The sequence below is a fragment of the Carlito syrichta genome, unplaced genomic scaffold (assembly GCF_000164805.1).
Source record: "Carlito syrichta isolate Samal-C Ts95f unplaced genomic scaffold, Tarsius_syrichta-2.0.1 Scaffold287546, whole genome shotgun sequence".
Taxonomy (NCBI): Eukaryota; Metazoa; Chordata; class Mammalia; order Primates; family Tarsiidae; genus Carlito; species Carlito syrichta.
In genome coordinates, this window is record NW_007231642.1 from 27379 (window position 1) to 53504 (window position 26126).

At 40.3% G+C, this 26126-nt stretch overlaps 1 protein-coding gene across 1 annotated transcript in view; it reads left to right on the forward strand.

Annotated features, from left to right (window-relative positions):
- Positions 1 to 26126, forward strand: part of LOC110595173 (ATP-binding cassette sub-family A member 13-like) — a 71286-nt gene that overhangs the window by 25991 nt on the left and 19169 nt on the right. The window contains exons 4-5 of the mRNA XM_021709877.1: positions 6386 to 6562; positions 8137 to 8443. Coding sequence (XP_021565552.1) covers positions 6386 to 6562; positions 8137 to 8443 — 484 coding nt within the window. The remainder of the gene's footprint in view (positions 1 to 6385; positions 6563 to 8136; positions 8444 to 26126) is intronic.

The following is a 26126-nucleotide window of genomic DNA, read 5'->3' on the forward strand; positions in this document are numbered from 1 at the left end:
AGGATGAGGTCTCGCTGCCCAGGCGGGTCTCGAACCCGCGGGCTCAGGCAATCCACTCACCTCAGTCTCCCAAAGGCGCGGGATTACAGGCTGAGCCACCGAGCCCGGCTAGAGATACAGTTTCTTTTATGAGAATCCTGCTTTGGTTTTGCAGCACTTCTTGAATCAGTGACTGAATAACCTACATGGGAAAGTCCTGGCTATTAACTTTTAAATTATACTAGTTCTTTCTCTGGTTTCCTTTGTCACTCTAGTGAAACATGACTTAAACTTTTCACAGTGTCCGTGTGCTTCTTACATCTTTTCTATATTTTCAAACCTCTCATATTGTCTTGGTATTTCAGTTTGTGAATTTTTTTCTTACTAGTTTTTTAATCTACTAATTCTCTCTTCAGCTGAGTCTAATCTGCTATTAAACATGCCCATGGAGCTCTTCATTTCAGTTATTATATATTTAATTTAAAATTTAAGTTTTTTAAATAGTTAGCTCTCTGCTGAAGGACTCCCAATTTAATCTAATTTTTGGACACAATAATCATGTTTTTGAAGTGCATATTGTAAGTTATAATAATTGAGTCTTTGTGGGTCTTTTTCTTTCCTTTTCTTTTCTTTTTTTTTTTCAGTTGGAGTCTCACTCTGTCACCCAGACTGGAGAGCAGTGGCATGCTCACGGCCACCGCAGCCCAACCTGCTGGGCTCTGGTGATCCTTCTGCCTCAGTATTCCAAGGAGCCAGAACTACTGGCATATGCTACAATGCCCTGCTAATTTTTGACATTGTAGAGACGAGGTCTCGCCAAGTTGCCCAGGCTGGTCTTGAACCCGTGAGCTCAGGCAATCCACTCACCTCGGCCTCCCAAAGTGCTGGGATGACAGGCTGAGTCATGGAGCCTGGCCTGTGGGTCTTTTTTTACAGCGTATTTTTCCTTGGCTTTTAGTTATTCTGTCGTATCTCCAGGAATATTTATTTTTAATTGAATACCAGACATTAAGACATTATAAATGAAAAATTGCAGAAATAAATTTCAATTTCCTGATGTTGTTCTTTTCATCCCAATAGTTATTTTTCTGCTGTTAGAACAAAGCCTTGTCTTGTCAGTTCTGCAGCTTTGATGCCCTGCACCCTGTAGCAGCTACAGCAGAGGATGTTATGCTATTCCTATGCCCCCAAGCCGAGTGACCCAAGCCCCCATGACTCACAGGCCCTGCTTCTGGATGGCTCCCAGGGCTCTCACTGCATATAAGAATACTTCCATTTAGCCTTGTACCTGCACTATTTAGAAAACAAGAATCCTCAAAGAAGTTTTTTTATCAGAGCCACTACATCCCCTATAAATACCACCCCTTACAGTAGCATTTCCAGCAAAAATGATGTCTCTAGAGCTTGATACCTCAATACCCGTAGAAGGTCATGGAACAAACATAATAAATTTCCCCAAGGCATCACCTTTGCTTCAGCATTTTGGGGGAAAATGAGACATACTTTTATACTAAAACAAATATAAAGTAGCAGACACAATTTACACATATAAAAATCAATTATTTCACAAAATGTTCAATGCTGGAAGGTCCATCCAGAATCTCTGTTTTCCCCTTGCACACCCTGTACCCCCTTCACCCTCCTACCTGGGTAGAAATGCTTGAGAAGGACTATATAGCAAGGCATTGTCAACACCACATGCTGGAGTCAGTAGCCAAGGGCCATTTCAGAGACAGTGCAAACCTGGAGAAAGAGAAAATGGTCAAGAAAAGATTAGGAATCACTGGTGTCAACTTTGCCTCTGCATCAGCCAGTCCAGGCCAGCTGTCCAGCCCCTGCCATCTGTATCTCCACAGTAGAGACCTTGGGGTACAAAGTTTCCATCTTGGTTAGTAGGGGTAGGGTTAGAAATCTGGAAATACACCTGCCACATAGGATATTGCTTTGGTTATACTTTGTTACCTAAGCCTATATCTGAGTCTTAGAGCAAGATAAAGGCAGTGTATTTTGTCTGCTATTCTATCAGAAATCAATTTTATATAGTATATTAATACCGTGATACTAGGAAATGTTTATTAGGCGCCTACTCTGTGTCAGACACAGTGAGTGTCAAACATGTTACATGTTTTATTTTATTTCACTTTAAAAAACATAGTTCTTTCAAAAAGAGGATGAGGATTAAACAGCCTCAGTTGCCCACTAGCTAGAGACGAACGGACACTCAACTCCACCCAACTCACAGTTTGTGAGCTCCTATGTCCTCACCTCCAGGCCAAATGGACACCATGATAAGAGAAACTCTTCAAACCAAGCACACGTGACCTCTTGTTCAGTGAGGAGGACCAGACCATACCATTGACCTCTAGTCTTCCAAATCAGCGCTGATGTCCAGATCTTGCTGGTGTCCACCGCAGTGGCTCTGAGGCTCAGAACCTTTTCAAAGTATTCTGAGATGCTCCATTCAGTTGGGGGACTGAGGACACATCGAGACTGAAGAACTGATGCTGTGGATCCTTCTAGTTTCTCTTTGATTAAATCATCCAAACACCAAAGTTTCTTTCCTGCCTTAAACCTTGGAAACTGTTGACTATCAAACTAAGTAAGAAATGAAAACTGCCATGTTTCTGCTATGAATGCCATTTGAGAGCTCTGGCCTGAGCTATTTTCTTCTCATTGAGTTTTCTGATGAGCTTGTTACATTCTTTTATGAATTCAGTTTGACTGTCTTCACTTAACCAGACCCTCAGACCCTATTAAACTAGGAATTAAGAGGGTATTTCTATGAGGATGTGTCTGTATATTCCAATGGCAATAGTTAATTTGTCTTCTGCTTAAATTTTACTAAGTGGCTTCATATTATTTTTTCTACTTGATCTCTCTCTGGGAAACAATAGCAAGATATTTATTCTTTCTAAAATGTAGGTGATAAAATAGAGGCTTAGAGATGGACTCTTTCAAGGTCCCATAATCTTGGATTAAACAAGCAACACAATTATTTAAACTCCAGATCATGTAGTCTTTCCACTATATATTAGAAAGAGTTGTCTGGAATTTCTGATGTTTAAGTATTTATTTTATTTATTAAACATTAGTTTTACATGTTCCCACCCAATATAAATGCAGCCTGGTGTATTTGTGAGAAGAGGAATTCCAAAGCTAGTTGACATGTTTCTGAATCATGGTTTTGAAACTTACAGGTTATTCATCCTCTTTGTGACCAAGTTCCCACCCTTTAAAATGAATGTGGCATTAGCAATTCCCTACAGATGTAAGGATTCAATGTGGCAATACATAAGATTGCCCAGAATTGTTCCCAGCACATAACTAACACTGGACAATGCCACCTTACTATTATTATTTTGAGCCAGAGTCTCAGTCTGTCAGCCAGGATGGAGTGCTGTGGCATGACCATGGCTCCCTGTAGCCTTTATCTCCTGGGCTCAGGTTATCCTTCTGCTTCATTCTCCCAAGTAGCAGGGACTACAGGTGCATATATAGTCACCACGCCCAGTAAATTTTTACTTTTTTTTAATAAAGATGAGGTCTCACTATGTTGCACAGGCTAGTCTTGAACTCCTGGGTCCAGCCAGTCCTCTCGCCTCAGCTTCCCCAAATTCTGCGATTACAGGCGTGAGCCACCACAACTGGCCATCTCACTGTTGTTATAGATATTTAGTGAAAGCTTAGTTATCAGAAAGCCAGCCTTTCTAAGTCCTTACACTCATGTCTTGACCTGAGATCTGAAAATTATTGTAATGTGATAACAACAGTAACAACAACAATGACTATCAACCTTTTCTTTGAGAAACAGTGAGCAATGCAGATCGAGGAGCTGAGTGGCAGAAGGATCCTGACACTTCTTGATGTTGTTTGGAATTTTTGAGTACTCAGTCATCTGGAGTTGATGGATGGAAATAACTTTTTTTTTTTTTTTAAACAAGGAAGCTATTGAGAACAGTGTGTGCTAACTGACTTTTTTTTCACATACCTCAGGGGGATGGAGATGGATCTTGATGTAATCAGGTTCAGTCTACTTGGCAGAGTCCCAAGCTACCTTTCTTTTTTTTTTTTTTTTTTTTGAGTTGGACTCTCACTCTGTTGCCCAGACTGGAGTACAGTGGCTGCTCCCGGCCACCACAGCCTCGACCTGCTGGGCTCTGGCAATCCTTCCCCCTCAGCCTTCCAAGTAACTGGAATTACAGGCATGTGCTACCATGCCCAGCTGATTTTTTTATTTATCGTAGAGATGAGGTCTCGCTGCCCAGGCAGGTCTCGAACCCGTGGGCTCAGGCAATTCTCTCACCTCAGCCTCCCAAAGGCGCGGGATTACAGGCTGAGCCACCGAGCCTGGCCCCAAGCTACCTTTCATAGGCAGGGTATCAAGCAAGCAATTGATCCAGAAACCTACCAAAGCCAGGAGGCCCTGGGAGCAGGGAAAAGATGGGTCGAGGAGGGAAGTGAGTGTGAGAGGCGGAGGCAGCCTACAGGGGTGACTAATATTGTCACATCCTGGGACGAACACACTTGGGGAGGGCAGGTAGGCTCTGAGCTGGGGTGGAAGATGGTAGTGGGCCCAGGGAGAAGGGGGCTGTCACTTGGAAGGACTGGAGCATTCAGAAGGTCAGCAAGATAGAGGAGGACCAAGCGGGGGCAGTGGAGACAGGCAGGGACAGATCACTGTCTGCCACCAACCCATGAAGGGCAAGTGATGGAGCTTAAAGGCAGAGGTTGTTTCCAGACCACGGAGAAAAACAAAGTCAGGGGTTGACGCTGAAGACACACCTGGAGAATTCCCATTCCATAGGGTATTTCTGAGCAGAACACTGGGATTCTCACACTGGAAGTCTGGTGAGGAGATGCCTGATTATAGTGCTCCCAGGAATGACCATCATCAAGGTTTTTTGGATAGAGAATGCATTCATGTATTTAAAAGCAAAATAACATACAACTGGCATGTTAGCCAGTCAACACTTGCCCAAATGTATAAGATATTCTTTAGTAAAATTAAAGGATGCTAAAACAATAGTGTCATATGTTCTTGTAAGCCATGTCTTGGAAGACTCTAATCACGGTTGCATTTCTTTCTGACTTGGAATTCCTCAGCGGATGGTTATGTTCAGTCTGACAGATTTGGAGTTGGGTGGTTGATAATTGTGACCTAACGCCTTTATAAGAGTTTTTGAGATGAGAATGTGTCAGAAGCTGGAGTGCTCCCACTGCTTGAGACTAGATTAAAGCACTTCCCAGTACTGAGAAGGTGATCACTGGTGACTGACAGCTGTCCTGCAGTGTGATTTTTCTACATAGTTTTATTATTTGCTATGTGTTTTTGTGCATGTTGTGGGTGTATGTTTCCAGGCACGTTCAATTCTTTTATTTTCTTTATAAAATCTTGAGCATAAAAACAACAACAAAAAGAATCTCTGGATCTTATTAAGGAGCAGAGTGCAGGGTGGATGGAGATTCCCTTCCTGTGAGCATCACACCAATGAGATGAACAGCTCTTCTGTAGGACAGGGCCAAGCAGGATTGCTTCCTCTTGCACCACTGAGGTGGGGGGCACACTCACCCCACCTTATAGTGTTGGAGTGGCCCTGGGTTGTGGTGACATCTTCTGCTGGCAGGGCCTCCTACAGAGTAAACCTGGCCAACACAGCTCTGCCACTCATGGACGTTGATCTTTCACACTATGCTCCCTCTCCAGGTTGTGCTCTGGGCATTCTTCCCACCCTCTCTTACTCTAGATCTTTGGCTTTTTCCAGCTCCTTCCTGAAACCAGAGCACACATACCGACACATTCTCAGTGTTTTGCTCTGAAAAATGTTTGATGACCAGCATCCACAGCTAAGATATCGCCAACCTTAATCTACTGCTATATTTCTATTTCAGAGGCAAAAATCCAGGATACACACTACAGGAGTATTTAATTTCCTCAGTGTTAACAAACAATTTCCTTGATAATTGTTTGTTAAAAATTAATGTAATAAAATGACTTTCCCAAAGTGCCTGCTGCTTCAGGCAAAGCATATCTCTTTTAGAATTACTTGACTCCAGGTTGGAACATTATTATTAATTTTTCTTTATGAGCTCTCTGTGAAAGGGTCTTCCCTGATATTCACAGACTTTCCCTCTGTTATTTATTCTGCCCCATGTTTCTTTGGGCTACAGCATCATCCTTTGTGTTTAACTGTTTCATCTTCTTTTACAGGTAAGTATCAGCACCACAGAGGATGTATGTAAAATGGGAGAGTTTACACTCAGCAAATAAGTGGTGAATTGTGCATATGATCAACATTTGACTCTTTTGAGCAATGTTTTAGGGAAGGAATTCATATTCAGTTATGCAATCTCTACTCTATGAGCACTAACCGAAGTTGATGTGTCTTAATCTGTTCCCTTTCTTCAGGTGGGATGCTGGATAAGATGTTTGACCATGCAAAAGCTGGGCACTTCCTTTCCTTGGGCAACATCTTGGTCAACCTCTCTTCTTGCGTGGCGTTGAACCGTTTCCAGGCTGTGCAGTCTGTCGACATTCTGGAAACTAAAGCTCATGAGCTCATGCAACAGAACAACTTCTTGGCCAGTAAGTACTCAGGGAACACTATATTCACACAGGCACCAGCTCACACAGGTGGTCATTTTGCAATTTCCTTCCGAAAGGTGTCTCATGGTGGCTCAGAAAGAAAAAGAAAGCCCCTTTCAGATAAAGCATAAACTAAAGCAAAAATATTTGCATTGAGTTAATGAAAAGCTGTTCCTTCTGATGGCTAATGGCATTTTCACCTCTCTGAGAACAGTGTTCCTCATTACACCCACTTTGTGACATCATGTTATGGTGAAATCTCACAGGACAAATTATATTATTTCTGATTAAAGTTATGCTCTAATTTCCTTCATCACATCATGGCCACTGCAGCCTCGACCTTCTGGGTTCAGATGATTCTTCCACTTCAGACTTCCAAGTGGCTGGAGCTACAGGCATGCACCACCATGTCCGGCTAATTTTTTTGATTTATTGTAGAGATGAGGTCTCGCCAAGTTGCCCAGGCTGGTCTCAAACCTGTGGGCTCAGGCAATCCTCTCACCTTGGCCTCCCAAATTGCTGGGATTATAGGCGTGTTGACTTGTATCGTAGTATCTTGATATCCTATTAAGGGGAAGAGAAAAGACAATGGCCAATGAATTTCATTATTTATTGTCACCTATTCAAGATAAATATGATGTGTGCGTGCATGTCCTTTTTGAATAATCATTCAATTACTTTTAATTAAGACGTCATATTAGTTTGCTATAGTTTCCATGACAAGTATCACAAACTTTAACAATAGCAGTTTATTGTCTCATATTTCTGCAGGCTAGAAGTTTGAGATCAAGGCATCCATTGGTTTTTCCCCTAGGGCTGGGAGGGAAGGATCTTCTCTGGGCCTCTGCCCTTGACTTGTAGATGGCCATCTTTTCCTTGTGCCTTTGCACATTCTTTTTCCTCTATGTATGTCTCTGTGTTCAAATTTCCCCCTTTTTTATAAGGATAGCCTCATCTTGAATTAGAGCCCACTCTAGTGACCTCATTTTAACTTGATTAACTCTTTCAAGATGCTATCTCCAAATATGGTCACATTCTGGGGTACTGCGGTTAGGGTCTTGACATATGAATTGGAGAAGAGGACACAATTTAGCTCTTCATAGGTTTTATGCATGGAATTCAAAGAATCCATGTAGTAGCAAACAGAATCCATATATTTAAGTTGTGAATGATAATTAACCCCAAAGAGATGGTTTCTGCACACTGAGTTCCATCTGAAACTTGAGAAGAAAAATGTCTGATTATTTGAGCAGCCTTGTGTAGTTTTTAAAGTCCTGCAAAAAGTACCAAAGAAACAATTTCTGTGTATTGGTGACGCTACAGCATGATTTCATCAAAAACAAAAAACAGCACTGGACTAGAAATTAGGAAGTCTTTGTTCAAGCTTTCCACCAATTGCCTATGTGACTGAACACTGGTTTTGCCCCCCAGGTTATGGGCTTCCGATCTGCAGGAGTGGAGAGCTGTGGTGAGTCCCACGAACCTGCCAACTTTCCAATGCTACCCAGGGCAGACACAGTGTGAGCTGCTCCCTACATTGGGGTGATATTTCATTTTTTCTTTTCTCCCTTTAGGTGTCATATTCAACAGTTCCTTATTCAGCAAGAACCTCAGATCAGAGTCTCTCAAACTGCCACCCCATGTCACATATACAATTCGAACCAGTGTCTTGTACAGCATGAGAACCGATATGGTGAAAAATCCTTCCTGGAAGTTCCATCCTCAGAGTCTACCAGCCGATGGGTTTAAATATAACTACATCTTTGCCCCGTTGCAAGACATGATCGAAAGAGCCATCATTCTGGTGCAGACAGGGCAGGAAACTCTGGAACCAGCAGCACAGACCCAGGCGATCCCTTACCCCTGCCACACCAGCGATCTGTGAGTAGCTTGGACCAGGGCCACTTTGTCCTCCAGTGTCCACTGCCAGTGAAAAGGGCTTTGTATTTGAAAAGCCGAGTAGAGAAAACTCTGAGTTTTCCTATGGTCATTCCAAGGAGCATTTGAAAAATATTTGCTCTTCTTTTAATTTCTTAAGATTCATTTTTTACATACTTGAGCTATTCAAGTAGAAGAAATATGTTGGTTGAAATAATATTGTCAAGTAGAGTCTTAAATTTGATATTAGGCATAACCTGTAGTTCTTTTTTTTTTGAGTTGGAGTCTCACTCGGTCGCCCACACTGGAGTGCAGTGGCCACTCCTGGCCACTGCAGCCTCGCCTGCTGGGTTCCAGCAATCCTTTCGCCTCAGCCTTCTGAGTAGCCGGAATTACAGGCATGTGCTACCACGCCCGGCTGATTTTTTGATTTATTATAGAGATGAGGTCTCGCTGCCCAGGCGGGTCTCGAACCTGTGGGCTCAGGCAATCTACTCACCTCAGCCTCCCAAAGGCGTGGGATTACACACTGAGCCACCGAGCCCGGCTAACCTGTAGTTCTTAATGTCCTCATGTCTGACCAAAGAGCTCACCTGTCTACTCAGGGAACCAGAGGAAGATTGTTTCCTCTTCAGTTCAAATGCTTAAAAAAATAGACTGTGTGCTGAGCAGGGTAGCTTAAGGGATTTCACAGAGGCCTTGGTTTGGCTTTGGCACCTATGAAGCAATCCAGTAATTTGAGAACATTTAGGAGTTAAATGTACAGTTTGGCTGGTGACGTCTACAGGAGAGAAGAGAGAGGAAGTTCAGGGAAGGGTTGGAGCATCAGGACAGGAGGACTTGGAGGAGAAGTCATGGTAGCATTAGAGCAGCCCTTGGGGAGACCATGCCAGGCAGGGGTGTTTGCGAAGTGGAGTGGAGACTATGGTTTGCCTGGGGATCAGCGAATGTGAAGAGGAACTTGGACACCTGGGTAGGGCCAGACATTGAGAGGATTTCAAAGCATGTCAAAGAGGATGAACTGCACTGCTGTAGGCGGCAGGCTCAGCTTGGATTACTTCCTTTCCGCATGATGGATGCTGTTCTCACAAGCATTCTGCTTCCACACCTGGCCGTGGTTAACTAAGGTTATTTGCGGTCTCTGCGTGCTGGCTCTGATGGTACCACCTTCTCGCTCTCCCAACCGCACACTGAGAAGTAAGTGGCTGAAGGTGGGGTTATTCAAGGAACAGGCTTGAGTGTTCTGTTAGTTTTGAGGATAGGGACAAGCACTCATCCTTCAGTGAGACACTGCATGTGACACCTCACAGTGCATCCCACCCCTCACTGTGGCAGAGCCTTGGGCTGCCATGCAGATGGTGTGACTGCCTCTCCATGTGATTGCAGGCTGCATTTGTAAGGACAGGTGACCTGATGTCTTACTCCTTCCTTCCTGTCTAGTAATTTGCCTCATACATAATAGTTCATCAACATATTTTTGATACAGATGGGGATGTTACAGGAAGAACCTTCCCACTGTGGAAGAATAAAAAACTAAAGACCACCTGATTGATGAAGCTTATCTCAGGCTATCAGGGGTATCAGAGTGTGGTGGAAAGAACAAAGGATTAGGAAGAAAGAGACTAAGGTGTCATTTTCACCCAGGGACTGCCTTGTTAGGCCGATTGTTGGTAAGCTTCTCAAACTCCTTCTTTGTAAAGCAAAAGTTTTTCTTTCTTTTCAAAGCGTTGATACTTATGGCTTTGAACATTTTCAACTAGTGATTTTCTGCTCCTAAAACATTTTTCATGGGTGTGATAACACCGAGAGCAGAAACCAAGAAAACTGCTGTTGTTGGCCAGGTGGTGTGCACAAGTGCTTCATACCTAACTCAAATGCCTGAGAGCTCTGAGAATTAGTTACCTATGTTAGATACATGGAGAAGTCAACCTTTAATGATGCTGCTTTAAAAAAAAAAAGTGAATCTACAAAAAAGCCCATTCTGACAGTCTTATTCTGTCTCCAAAGTATGCTATGATCTCTCCCCATGGAAGAGGAGAGGTTCATCTTTATGTGGGTGGGAAGATGAAAATTTCCTCTGCTCCTGTTCACAAGAGAAGGCTAGGGGTTTACTTTGTCCACTCTAATTCAGGATGTTTCCCAGAAAGGCGTGTTGAAAAGACCAGTATGTACTCCTGTGAATGGGCTGACAGAAAGCTGGATTTGGCCTGAATAATCAATTTTCTATTCCTACCGACCACAGTAGCTTGGTTTGCAGACATTGCAAGAGGGTTAGAAAGAAGCCATTGAGTGAGATTGAGAAGGATGTGCCTTTTTCACCCCTTGAAGATAAATTTCTTGTGTATGAGAAACATTCATGCCTAGAAAGTTGGAGTTAGAGAAATGCCCGGGTAGGATTCTGGTGTCGGGAAATTGCTTCTCTTAGTTTACTCAGTGGGATAGCACAACCTGAGTTCCTCAGGAATATTATTTTACTTCTTTGAAAAAGGTGAAGAGGTATTTTACTTCCTTGAAAGACTTAAATCTCTGAGATCTTTTATTGTCACATATCCTGCTTTAATGTCTCATTTCAAAAAGTTTCCCTTTCTTGAGGGCTTAGAGTACCGGCAATGATTGAAACACAGTCTGAGATCTTGTAAGAACTCAGCCACTTGAGTACAAGTCCTAAAGCACAGTTTGGACTGTAGACCACACTTGCTAACATTTTTGGATGGTTTTCTGCTGCTTGCTGAACAAGCTATATGTTCCTTCATTTATCATTTTATGCAATAGCTTTTATGTACTATTTGTTCATCTCTAGGCTTGGGGGTGAATCAGTAAAGAAAACAGGTAAAAATCCCTGCTCTTGTGGCACCCATAGTCCAGGGCAGCAGAGTCGCATACAATAAAGGAGAAATTTGCACGGAAGGTTAGAAGGCAGTAAGTGTTATGGAGTTGGGGAAGAGGAAGATAAATGGATCAGAAGTACTAGGAGCGGGAGCTGAAATCATTAATGTGTTTGGGGTAGAGCCTGCCGGGAAGAAACACTTGAACAAAGACTTGAAATGGTACAGAAACACAAGAGAAAAATGTGTTCTCAAGCAGAGGCAAGACCAGTGCAAAGGCCCTGTGGTAGGAATGACTTGGGGCGCATGAAAGGTCAGCAGAGCTGAGTGTACAAGGGCAAGGGGAGTAGGAGATAAAGTCAAAGAGCCGGTCAGAGATTGTGTGGTTGCAGGCGATCTGAGTGAAATGAAAGGCCACTGGAGGGTGTTGAGTTGGAGTGATACCATCTGATCTACATTATAAAAGACTCACTCAGGTTGTTGTGTGGGGAAGTGTCTGTAAGAGGTAAGTGTGGGAGCAAAGAAATCATTCAGAAGGTTGGTGTAATAATTCAGGTTAGAGATGGTGGCCACTTGTTTCAGGGTGGTAGCAGAAAAGGTGGTGAAAAGTGGTGAGGATCTGGTTGCACCCGGAGATAGAGGCAAGAGAATTGCCAAAAGATTTGATGAAGAGGTAATACACAGGCATCAAAGAACACTCCCTTGTTTTGGTCCAAGTACTTGGATTCCTAGAATTATCTTGAAATATGATAGAAAAACCATGGGTGGAGAAAGTTTACAGGATAAAAATAGAAACTCAGTTTGGGGCTTGTCTAACTGCCTTTTGGGAAACCAAAGAAAGTGTTAAGTAGGCAGATTTTTTTAAGAGACTGGAGAGACCCAGCTGGGTCTATTAATTCAGGTGTCTTCACTATTTTGGTGGTATTTATAACTCTAAGACGGTATGGTACTACCATGGGAGCAAGTGTAGACAGAGAAGTACAGAGGAGCAAGACCAAGTCTGGGACCAGCTAACATGAAGAGGTCACAGAGAAGAGGAGATTGAGAATGCATCACAGAGGCATGAAGAAAACTTACAGTGTGTAGTGGTGGAGAGCAATCTGAACAAGGGACTCCAGGAAGGGGGTGTTCCATTGTGTCAAATGTGGCTCGTGGGTGAAATAAAGTGAAGACAAGTAAGAGATCCCTGGATTTAGTGAAGTTTATGTATATCATTGGGGACTACAGAGACCAATTTCCACAATGTGGTGAGAATGACACTCACATTTGAGTGGAAAGGAGGGGGACTTGGAAGGGCAGAATGAGAAAAAAATGAGCAGTGGCCAGAAGGGATTTGGGAAGAAAAAGTTCTTTTAAAAAATTTTTTGGTATATGATGCTAAGGGATCAGTCCAGTAAGGTGGGAAAACAGATTTTTATGTAAGAGAGAAGGGGGAAACTGTGTCCTTGAGCAGCTGAGAGGGAAGAGACCTCAACAAGTTTAGGGTCCCCCCAGCACAGCAGTTCATCTATGATAACAAAACCTGCTTAACTTTGTTCAACTAAGAATTTCCCATCTTCCACGCACATAGTGAGCTCTCTCTCTCTCCACTCAATCTATCAACTCATGGAACTAATATTTAAGGAGTGAACATTGGAAAATATTGCTTGGTGAGTGCAGGGCATCGTGAAATGTCACATTCATATTGGCCCTATGACTTACAGGTGCTTCTCACAGGACAGTGTTATGTCTGAAACCGTGGTGTACTTCACAAATGTAACGGAATTCAAATGTTTATATGTTGCTTCAGAGAGTAAGCCAACTTACTAGAAAGGTTTTCAGAAAACAAAAAAATGACTCTCTGGATTTGTTTTATATGCAAAGTGAATATTTCTTTGAAGGGGCACCTGCTATTTTCTCCACAGTTTTTTGGTCACCTGAATTCACAGGACCCTGGATGGGTCTGAGAGGAGAAACAGAGCATGTTGGATCTGGCTGAGTGATGGCTCCCAGGGGTCTTGCATCTGGACTTTGACATATCTTGTGGGGGAAGTGGAGAGTGAAGGGTTGACAGCAATTCATGCTTGAAGTGGCAAAATTCCTGCTTTAAAAAAAAAAAACTTAATCCACAACAGACCAGTGAGAGGACCCCTCATGGTATTCATTCCAATTGTTTATTTTTCTTTCCTTCTACTTCAAGTAACCTTATTAAACACCTCTCTCTTGTATTTGGTCAATAGCCATTGTTCTCAGCAGAAATTCTTATTGCTTGAAATAAAGTCTTTTGCAGCAACTGTGGATGGAATTGGAGACCATCATCCTAAGTGAAGTAATGAAGGGACAGAAAACCAAATACCACATGTTCTCACTTATAAGTGGGAGCTAAATTGAGGACCTGAAAATAGAGAATAGCTTAAGAGACTCAGAAGGGGGAGGGTGGGAAGAGGGGGAAAGATGAAAAATCACCTACCAGGTACAGTCTGCACAGGTGGGAGTGTTGGGTACCTTTAAAGCCCAGACTTCTTCAACACCATACAATGCAACCATCTACCCTAAAACCCTTTGAACCCCCTAAAGCTATTAAGATACAACTAAATATATAAATGGTGCAACTCTCCCTCCTTTCCAAAAAAAGAAATTCCCATTCCTCATAACCCTTAGAACTCAGAGCTACTGAAAGCTCCCTCCTGTCCCACCAATGGCCCTGTCCTGTCCCACCAATGCAGGTAATTTGTTGATGACTCCAACTAAGGTGAGAAGTAGGAAAAAAAAAAACTTCATTAAATTTTATAATTCTTTACTTTCTCATGCTCCACACAGCTTTTGTAGACTCATCTCCCTGCTGGACAGAGGAAGAGGGTATTTTGTTAAAACCTTAGGTAATCGTTTATCCAGTTTTTCCACATTCTTTTCCTCAACAGCATCAAGAATAACACCTCTCTTACCATTGTATCACATTTTGAAAAATACCACTCCATGTATCACCAAAGCACCTCATAAGTGCAGCTGAAGAAAGTGAGACTCGGATAGGTTATTTTTCCCAGGTCTCACGGCCGCTTAATGTCCCGCACTCCCCTGGTGGACTATTAATTGCCACTTGCTACTTTTAGGCACTTTGTGCAGGAGCCTTGGTCACTCAGCTGCCATTTTACTCTACTGTGTTAGAAAGTCTGGCATGTTTATTTACATCCGCAGATTTCAGCAGTGGTTCTTAGCCTGGGGTGTGTGGGAGTTTGAAGAACATGTGGGGTGTGCTGATGGTCACAGTAAGGGTGGATAGATATTTAATGCCTTAAGGCCAGAGTTGACAATTGTTTTGTAATAAATGGCACAATCAGGTGCAATGAAGAATCATCCTAGCCAAATTCCAAAGCACCCTTATTTAGAAACTCTGTGTGCTCTGCCTTTGACATATTACTTCAGTACCATCATCATTCACTCAGATTTTATTTCTCCATCCATTCATTCAAACACATTGTTTTCATACTTTGTATTTCTTTCCTTAGTAGGCTCTAGGAAGGATGTAGGGGTGAACATTCTGTAGTTTTTGAACTTGAGAAACCCACTGCCTAACACAGTAGGTAGTGTACATTCATAACTCTAATCAAGAGTGGAAAGGAAGAGAGCCCCTAAGATCCAGATGCTTTGGGAGTGTTAACAGTGGGCTAATCCCAAATGGCTTCATTCCTTCCACCACCCAGCAACATATAGGGGAACGTCTCTATAAAGATAATTTTTACGACCCAGAAGTCTGAATTACTGTTCTCAAGTCTGCATCTTCAGACATATTGGATCCTGGCAGTGAGTCTTACTTTCTAAGGTTATATGATCTCTTTCTTGCTTCTGGGATCCCTTTTGAGAGAACTGGGATGAAAAACTGTGTTTCGGTTCCAGCTTTGCCACCTTCAGATCACAGGACCTTGGGCCGATTATTCGACAGTTTTGGATGTCAATCTCCTCATCTTGCACTGATGTTAAATGCTGACCCGTCCAGAACCTTGGCTTGTAGTATGCAGTGAAGCATCCTACTCGAGAAGAGCCAAGACCTGTGAGAGGCAACACAGGGCACTGTGGAAAGACAGGACACTCTGAGTGGCAGCCAACTCCATTTTGGGGCAGCTCTAACTGTCAGAAAGTTCTTCTATCGACTGATGCCGGAAGTCAAGATGTGTCTGATGTTTTGGGGTGGTGTTATATTCTGAGAGGTGTGCAAGACGTGTAAAGCAGAGAACTGACAAGCAGCACGAGCAACATCAATCTGCTCACCCAATTTCCTGAATGGGAAGAATGGGATAAAGGGAGAGATTAAGAAAGTAGAGGCTAATTGCATGGTCCTTCTCTTCAGTAGCTGCCCCCAGCAACGTCCCAGGGTCTCCTGGGACTGGGGAGGACTGATGTGGAAAGATGGAGAGAGGCAGGGAGGAGAGACAAGGATAAGAGACTGGGGTAATATGAGAACTGAGGACTGGATATTTGCTGCCTCCCTGCACTTGAATCAAAGTCTTGCAACCTGAGGCATAGAAGAAAAAACCCACTTTTCAGTGTGGTTCTTCCTGTAATGCTATTTTGATTCAACTTTCTCATCACTTTTCCTGTCTTTGAATTCACTGCCAGTGCTAATAGAGACAAGCAATAGATAAAACACAATTAACAAGGGCTTTAAAATGGAAATCAAGGAGGTGTCACACCACCTGCAGAAAAAGAAATGGTGACAATTAAATGTCTGTGAAGATCAGAGTATTCGTTTTAAAAGGCATAAGTAAATAAGAGAGTTTAATTTCCTACTTGTGAAGTTTATTGACAGTGCTTTTCTTTGGGTTCCAGAGAAGAGAAACATACAGAGAAGATTCTGGAACATATTAGTTTGGTACATGCTTTCCTGATAATAAGACAATCTCATTTCTGAGGTCACTAAGACAACTGAGGCTTTAATTTGTTTCTTTTTTGTTGTCAGTTTTAAAAACAAATGATTATCAAGTGGGGAGAAAATAGAGGAAAAAAGTTGTACTTAATATCCTGTTCCAAAACATTTATGTATGTATGTATGTATGTATGTACATATTACATTTTGTTTTAGGCCTATTCCCTTCATTCTCTGTCCTTGCGATGTATTAGAACTTGCAAAATCTTGCCAATGTTAGATTTTGCTACATTTGCTTTTGAGGCCTTGACCATGAATTCATTGCCTACTCCAATGTCCAGGAGAGTGTTCCCAAAGTTATCTTCTGAAATTCTTATAGTTTGAGGTTTCATATTTAAGTCCTTGATCCACTGTGAGCTAATTTTTGTATATGGTGGTAGGTAGGGGTCCAATGTCATTCTTCTGCACGTGGTTAGCCAGTTTTCCCAGCACCAATGTTTGTTTTGTTGGCTTTGTTGAAGATGAGTTGGCCTGTGGTTTTATTTCTAGATTCTCTGTCCTGTTCCATTCATCTATGTGTCTGTTTTTGTGCCAGTACTATGCTGTCTTGTTTACTATAGCCTTGCAGTAAAGTTTGAGGTCCAGAGGTGTGATGCCAAAAGTTTTGTTATTTTTGCTGAGGATTGCTTTAGCTATTAGAGTTACTTTTTACTACCATATGGATTTCTGTATTGTCTATTCTAGGTCTGTGAAAAATAATGCTGGTAGTTTAATAGGGATTATATTGAATCTGTAGTTAGCCTTGGGTAGAACGGACATCTTAAAGACATTGATTCTTCCAGTTTATGAGCATGGGATGTTTTTCCATTTGTTTGTGCTGTCCTTGATTTCTTTGATCAGTATTTTGTAGTTCTGATTGTAAAGGTCCCCCTGACCCCCCTCTCTATCTCTGTTCCTGTCTCTTTTTTGTTAATCTGGCCAGAGATCTGTCAATCTTATTTATTCTTTCAGAGCTTCTTGCGAATCCTCTCTTTCACTAGTAGTGGGTGTTGGCTTGTTAAGGGTTTTGAAATTGCCTGTGTTTTTTCCACTGGTTTTTCCTCGTCCATGAAGATAGACTTTTCTCTTTTTATTATTTGTTTTGTTTTGTATTTTTTTTTATCAGAAGTTTGGGGTACTACTTCCTACTACTGTTTATCAGAAGTTTGGGGTACTACTTCCTACTGTTGGGGTGGAATTTGTGTGGGATTTTTGTTTGTTTTTGTCTGACCTCCCTCCTCTGGTCTACATGTGAAGGGGGAAGTGGTGGCAGGAAGGGTAGTAAACTGGGAGGAAACTGTCTGGTAGTGCATCCTGGTACAGTCTGACAGGGATGAGGCAAGGCTTTTCCTCTGTTTCAGAGACTTTTCCCTCTCTCTGAAACAGATGCCAGGGATCCTGGCTAGATATCTGACAGCCTCCTCCCCAAACTATGTGTCTTGTCAGCAGGACTGGTAGGCAGTCAGGAGGGGGTCTTGTAGTTCTACTCTGACTTAGGTAATCTTGGGGTCATGGAGTGGCCTCCTCCCATCCTGGGTAAGACCACCCCTTTCACCCAGGGCTGAAAGGGAAACAGCAGAGAGTTATTATTTCTACCTCAGTCCACAGGTGAGTGATGTCACCATGCACCACCTCTGTGCAGAAGCACCCCACCTCTTGGTTCCTGCCTTGCTCCATGAGAGGAGCTATTGCAGCAGTGATGGCCCCTTGATGGCAAGTGGTATGTGCAGCCCCGTCCTGGGACTTCAAGTGCTGCTGGTGCTAGGAAAACCTTTTTGAAGTGGTCACATTGCTCCTGCTCAGTGCCCACTGAGCCTCTCTGTGGAGGGGGTCAATGACCATGGCGCTGAGGCTCCCTGGGAACAGAGGCTCTCCAAGCTCCACATGGTTCTTACTGGTACCTCTGTCTCTATTTAGGACAGCCCTCTGTACCGGGCTGGTGCAGGAGTGGTGTCGGGGGAGAGAGCCTGGGCTGTGTCTCCCTTGGCTGAGATTGCAGAGGCTTGCATGAGGTGTGTAGAAAAGAAAACTATCATTGCCACTCCCCTCTTCTGTCTCCAAAGGCATTCTCCAAATCTCATGTTGGGGCATTCTCAGAGGTGTCTAGGGCTTAGGACTATTTATCCTCCATGTCTCCAGGTGACTGTCTGGTAGATATAGCTTGGGTTTTCAGGTCAACCCTCAAAGCCCTAGGTCTGCTCCTCTATATAGGTTTCTTTGTTGAGAGCGGCAATAGTGTGACTTCTTCAGTAGACCATCTTGGCCCTTCCCACCTTTTAAAATTTTTTCTAACTTGTTTGTTTTTTCTGATTTTGTTTTTATTACTTACTTACTTTTATGTATCTTCAATGTATTATGTTCTTTTGTAACTTGAGACTAATGCTTGAATCATTACTTTTAGTGTTCTTTTTTTCCTTTAAACGTATGTAGTTACTTAAGGTGATGACTTTTCTTTCAGTCACTACTTTATATCCCATAGATCTGATATGCAGCTAAAATTCATTGTTTTCTAGATACTTGCAGTACAGATTGCTATCTTCTCTTTGACCCAGGAACTGTTTAAGTAAAGCTTCTTTTAATTTCCAGCTCTAAATTCTCAAGAATTTTAAACATATGAAGAGTTACTCAGTTTATTTGTAATAAGAAAAATTCAAATCAAATCTACTTTGTGTCAGCATATTTTTCCATATCATATAGAAAAAAATATAAAAATGACATCAAACTGCCAAATTCTTTTTCTAAGTCTATATTTGCATTGCAGTCAAAAATATTTTTATTGTTTATATTTTTGGATTTATGATATTTTTCTCTGTCAACTAATATATAGCCTATTTTTGTGAATGAATTATAGAAACTTGAAAATAATTTCCAGCTCCCTATTTTTGGGCAGAGAACTTAATCTGTGCCAATTTTGTTATTTAGGATTTTAAACCAAGATATGAAAATTATGGTTCCTCATTACTTGGAGGTCCCTGTCTCTTTTTCCTGTGTTGCTTGGCTTTTGGGGGGGAGTCAGAGTCTCACTCTGTTGCTCAGGGTGGAGTGCAGTGGTATGATCACTGCTCACCACACCCTCGACATCCTGGGCTCAGGCAAATCCTTCCCTATCAACCTTCTGAGTAGCTGAGACTACAGGTGCATGCTACCATACCTAGCTGATTTTTTGTAGAGGGGAGATCTCCGTATGTTGCCTAGGCTGTTCTTAAACTCCTGGGCTCAAGCAATACTGCTACCTCAGGCTCCCAAACTCCTGGGATTACAGGCAAGAGTTGCTGCAACCAGCCTGTATTTGGTTGTTGAATATTCATGCTATGTTACTGTGTGTATCACTGTGAATAATTGTGCTCTGGGTCTTACTATCTTTTTTTGTTTTTTTAGAAAGCAGGATTTATTAAGAGGACAGAAAAATGGGTGGGGACCCGAGGGGGTTTCCCTGGGTCTTACTACTTTGCATGATATTAAAATTGTGAATTATGCTTTTTGTTCTTTCTTTTTCATCTCTGTCTTCTTCTTTATTTTTCTTTTTGTTTTGATACTTTTGTTTGCTTGATATGCCTTTGTTCATCCTTCTATTGAAAACTTTTCTGAAGTATTTTGTTTCAGGTGTGTCTCTTTTATGCATCATGTAGCTTCTTATGTAGGTGGCATTAACTCTTTAATAGTATAAAATGCAGATATATGTATATGCACATATATTATCTTCTGTCTTGTTTTTACTAGGCTGACATTTTTGCTTTTAAACTAATATTTAGTCATGTTTTATTATTGTCCCAGTGGTTACTTCATAGTTATAATTTTATATAAATAATATCAACCTTTTGTTTTTTATCATGAACAATACAAACTTAAATATTTTCTCTTATTTCATTATATGCTTTTCTCTAGCATGCAATTTTAGTTTATTTTATTATCTTAATGTCATCTTTCGTACTGTTAAAGGCACATATTAATATTCTACATTTCTCAATATTTAAAAAAAATAGCCTTTGATTTTGGCAGGCAATAGCTTATTCTGATTCATTTCCCCTTAGCCTTCCATTTGTTTGTCATGTCATTTCTACATCACCAGTCTGCCTTGTTACCTTAATTTCTCTTTTTGTTTTAGTCTTGCTTTTACTGGAAAATGTATTCACTGCTTACCCTTAGACATTTGGCTGTAATTTACCAGTTATCATTTAGTGGGCTGAAGTTTACCTTATAGTAATTTTCTTAAGAAGAACTCATAAGATAATATAATCTGAATTCTTACATACTTAAAATTCTTTGTAGCATTTATATTTGGAGACATCATGGCTAAATATGAAATCCTTGGCTCTTTCCTTAAGCATCTTGTAAAAATAGCTCTATTATCTTTTATCTTGAATGTTATTATGGAAAAATCGAGGGCCACCTTGATAGTTTCCCTCTTTTGTATGTCTTGGTAGTTTTGGTAAGCGCTCAGTAATTTAAAAATTTAATACATTTTACTAGGGTACATTGTTGATCATTCTAGGACAGTTTTTCTTTACCCAAGATGCCTTCTTTAAATTTGTAAATTTACAAAATTTTAATGGAGTCTCTTGATGCATTCTAGCTTTACAAATTTATAAGTATATATTTTTCCTTTTTCAAGGAGTCCAGTTGCATGAACTGATTTTCTCTGTGTTTCTAATCAATACAATTTTCTTAGTTCTTCCAAACTTTTTTTGTTTCTGTTTTCTGTAGTTGCAGTTCTCATGTCTATTTTCTATGGTCCTTACTGTATTTTTTGCAGCAGTAGTTTGCTACCTGGTTTTCTTCTAATTTTACTGTAATTTGTTAGATGATTATTTTTTTCCATCTGTTTCTAAGTTCTTCCAATCCATGGTGCTTATCTTGTTGCCATATTTCCATTCCATCAACCCAATTTAACAATTCTGCTGAATGGTGTTTCTTACAAAGGGGCTTTCCTTATTAAATATTTTAAAATGTATGACAAAAAGTATGTTGACTGTTTTCATCTGTTCCATGTCACCATCTTTTTGGCATGTGTTTTTCACTTGTTAATAATTATACAACACTCAACCTCCTTACATTTATTGCACAGATGTTGTGCTAAATTCTTAATGCTGTGGTTTCTACTCATCTGTAATGAACTGGGTATCCCTGACCAGGTATCTGCAAGAGGGTCTGGTTGGTGGTGAGAACCAGATGACATTAATGGCTGCACAACTCAAAGGTTCTCTTTTTCATTGCTATAAACATAGAGTGCTTCCTGAAAATATGTGAATCCCTCACCTGGCCTGCCCTTCTCTGTTTCCCTGGAAATAGGGTCTAGGGACAGGAATGTCTTCTCATACTAACAATTTTTTTCTTGTTTCTATGATACATCCTAGTTGTACATATTTATGGGATGTTTATGATAATTTGATACATGCCACAATGTGTAATCATCAGATCAGTTATTGACATATCCATCCCTCAACAACGATCATTTAGTTGTGTTAGGTACATTTCAAAGTTTCTCTTCTAGCTATTTTGATATATGTAACAAATTATTAACTATAGTTGCCTTACTGTGCTATCAAACACTAGACCTTATTCTTTTTTTTAACCTCATTCTTTATATCTAGCTGTCTGTCCCAATTAACCTACTCTATTTATCCCCTGTTCTCCATCCTTCCCAGCATCTGAGTAACCACTGTTTTATGCTGTATCTCCATGAGATCAATTATTTTTAGCTCCCACATTTTTTGCCTTTCTGTATCTGGTTAATTCACTTAACATAATGTCTTCCAGTTCCTTCAATGTTGCTGCAAGTGAAAGGATTTTATTCTTTTTTATGGCAGTCTATTGTGTATATATATCACATGCCACATTCCTTTCTCTGTTCATCTCTTGATAGATGCTGAGATTGATTCCATATCTTGGTAATTATGAATAAGGCTGCAATAAAAATGAGAGTGCAGATATCTCTTTGACATACTGATTTCTTTTCTTTTTGATATATACTCTGCAGTGAGGTTACTAGATTATATATTTATTCCTCTTTTTAGTTTTCTGACAAAACTCCATACTGTTTTCCCTAGTGGCTGTATTAATTTACATTCCTATAAATAGAGTGTGAGCTTTCCCCTTTCTCCAAATTCCCACAGCATCTGTTATTTTTTGACTCTCTGTGAATAGTCACTTTTACTGCGGTGAAATAATATCTCACTGTGGTTTTGATTTGCATTTTTCTGATTAGTGATTTTTAGCACTTTTTCCTATACCCATTGGCCATGTTTATGTCTTCTTTTGAGAAATGTCTATTCAGATTTTTCACCTGGTTTAATGTGATTTTTTTTTCTTTGCTTTTGAGTTGAGTTCCTTATATATTCTGGTTATTAATCCCTTGTCAGTGGATAGTTTACAAATATTATCTCCCATTGTGTGGCTGTTTCTTCACTCTATTGACTGTTACCCTTGTTGTATAGAAGTTCTTATCTTGATGCAATCTCATTCATTTATTTTTGCTTTTGTTACCTGTGTTTTTGAGGTCTTACCCCCCCAAATTTGCCCAAACCAATGTCCTAAAGCATTTCCCCAATGTTTTCTTCTAGTAGTTTTATCATTTTATATCTTATGTCTAAGCCTTGAATCCTTTTTGAGTTGATTTTCATATGTGGTAAAAGATAGGGACCTAGTTTCATCCTACTACATGTAATTATCCAGATTTTTCAGCACCATTTATTGAAGTCCTTTCCTCAATGTAGGTTGTTGGCATTTCTCTCGAAAATGAATTGGCTGTAAGTGCATGGGTTTATATATGGATTCTTTATTCTGTTTCACTGGTTTATGTGTCTTTTTAAAAAATGCCTGTATCATGTTGTTTTGGTCACTATGGTTTTGTAGTCTATTTTGAAGTCAGGTTAGGGTGATGCCTCCAGCTTTTTTCTTTAAGCTCAAGATTGCTTTGGCTATTCAGGGTCCTTACACATTTTAGGATGGTTTTTCTATTTCTGTGAAGAATGCCATTGGTATTTTGATACAAATTGTATTGAATCTATAGATCACTTTGGGTAGTATGAACATCTTAACAATATTAATTATTTTAGTACATGAGCATGGACTATATTTTAATTTTTTGTGTGTGTCCTCTTCAAGTTCTTTTATCAGTGTTTCATAGTTTTATTTGTAGAGATCTTTTACTTCTTTTATTAAATATATTCCTGGTTTTTTTTGAAGTTACTGTAAATAGCAGTCTTTCTTGATTTATCTTCCAGATTGTTTGTTGTTGACATATTTAAAAAATGCTATGGAATTTTGCATGTTGACTTTATACCCTGCAACTTTACTGAATTTGTTGATCAGTTCCAGCAGTTTTTTGGTAGTCTTTAGGCTTTTCTAAATACAAAATTTTGTCACCTGTGAACAAGAATAATTTGACTTCTTTCTTTCTATAGAATTTAGATGAACTTTATTTCACTCTCTTATGTAATTGCTCTGTCTAGGACTTTCAAGATTGTGTTAAATAAAAGTGGTGAAAGTGGGCATTCCTTTCTTGTTCCATGTCTTAGAAGGAAAGCTTTCAACTTTTTCCTGTTCAATACCGTGATATTGGCTGTGGGGTTGTCATACATGGCATTTATTGTTTTGGGGCATGTTTCTTTTATATCCACTTTGTTAAGAATTTTCCAAGTATATGTTTTTTCAGAATTTATTATATTGTTTTTCCTCTTAATTTTGTTAATCTGATGGGCCATGTTTATTGACTTTTTTTTTTTTTTTTTTGAGTTGGAGTCGCACTCTGTTGCCCAGACTGGAGTGCAGTGGCTGCTCCCGGCCACCGCAGCCTTGACCTGCTGGGCTCCGGCGATCCTTCTGCCTCAGCCTTCCGAGTAGCCGGAATTACAGGCATGCGCTACCACGCCCGACTGATTTTTTGATTTATTGTAGAGATGAGGTCTTGCTGCCCAGGCGGGTCTTGAACCTGCGGGCTCACGCCATCCACTCACCTCAACCTCCCAAAGGCGCGGGATTACAGGCTGAGCCACTGAGCCTGGTTTGTTTATTGGTTTTTATATGTTGAATTATACCTGTATTTCTGGAATGAATCTTGCATGATCATGGTGAATAATCTTTTTAATGTGTTGTTAAATTTGGTTTGTAAGTATTTTGTTGAGAAATTTTGTATTTATATTTATCAGGGATATTGGCTTGTAGTTTTCTTTTTCTCCCCTTTATTTCAATAGCTTTAGGGAGTACACATAATTTTTGGTTACATGGACACATGGGATGAAGTCTGGGCTTTATGTGTACCCACCACCTATTCCTGTGCACTTTGTGTCTGATAGGTGAGTTTTCATCCCTTGACCCCTTCCCTCCTCCTCCTTTTGAGTCTCCACTGTCCTTTATGTCATTCTCTATGCCTTTGCAGATCCTTAGTTTAACTCCCTCTAGTGAGAACATGCAATATTTGCTTTTCTGCCCAGTTGTACTTCATTTAGAATAATAGCTTCCAATTCCATCCAAGTTGCTGCAAAAGACTTTATCCTTTTTTGTGGCTGAATAGTATTCCATGGTGTGTGTGTGTGTGTGTGTGTGTGTGTGTGTGTGTGTGTGTGTGTGTGTGTGTGTGTCTGTGTATCACATTTTCATTTTTCATTGATCAGTTGATGAAAATTTAGGTTGATTCCACACCTTTGCAATTGTGCATTGTGCTGTAATAAACATGCAAGTGCAAGTGTGTTTTTTATTTTTTTTTGGATAAGGTCCTCTGTTCTTTTTTAGATACCTAGGAGTAGGATCACTGGTTCAAATGGTAGTTCTTATAGTTCTTTAGGAAATCTTAATACTGATTCCATAGAGCGTGTGCTAATTTCACTCCCACCAACAGTGTATAAGCATTTTCTTTTCACTGCATCTGTACTAGCAGCTATCGTTTTTTGGTTTTTTAATAACGACCAATCTAACTGGTGTAAGGTGGTATCTCATTGTAATGTTAATTTGCATTTCCCTGATGATTTGTGATGTTCGGTACTTTTTTTGTTTGTGGACCATTTGTATATCTTCTTTTGAGAGATATCTAGTCATGTCATTTGCTTACATTTTAATTAGGTCATTTGCTTTTTTCTTGCTGATTTGTTTGAGTTCTTTGTAGTTTCTGGATGTTAGTTTTGTCAGATGTGAAGTCTGTGAGTATCTTCCCCACTGTGTGGGTTGCCTATTTGCTCTGTTGATCATTTCTTTCACTGTGCGGAAGCATTTTAGTTTAATTAATTCCCACTTATTTATGTTTGTTTTTGTTACGTTTGCTTTTGGAGTTTTAACCATAAATTCTTTGCTTGGGCCAATGTCCAGAAGAGTTTGTCCTAGGTTTTTTTCTGGGATTTGTGTGGTTTCAGGTCTGACATTTAAGGATTTAATTCATCTGGGGTTAATTTTTCTATGTGGTGAGAGATGAGGATTCAGTTTCATTTTTCTACATGTAGAAAATTTTCCCAGCATCATTTGATGAGTAAGGTGTCCTTTCCCCAGTGTATGTTTTTGTCTGATTTGTCAAAGATCAGTTGGTTGTATTTGGTTTAATTTTGGATTCTTTATTCTGTTATATTGGTCCACGTGTCTGCTCTTGTACCAATACCATGCTGTTTTAGTTACTATAGCCTTGTAGTATAATTTGATGTCAGGTAATGTGATACCTCTGGTTTTGTTCTTTTGGTTTAGGATACCTTTGGCTATTCTGGCCCTTTTTTGGTTCCATATGAGTTTTAGGATTGTTTTTTCTAATTCTGTGAAAAATGACGTTGGTAGTTTGATGGAGATTGCATTGAATCTGTAGATTACTTTAGGTAATATGGTCATTTTAACAATGTTGAGTCTTCCAATTTGTTTGTGTCCTTTATATTTTCTTTTATCAGTTTTTTGTAGTTTTTCTTGTAGAGAACTTTAACCTTCTTGGTTAAGTATATTCCTAGGTATTTTAGCTTTTTGGCTGCTATTGTACATGGAATTGATTTCTTGATTTGATTCTCATCTTGGT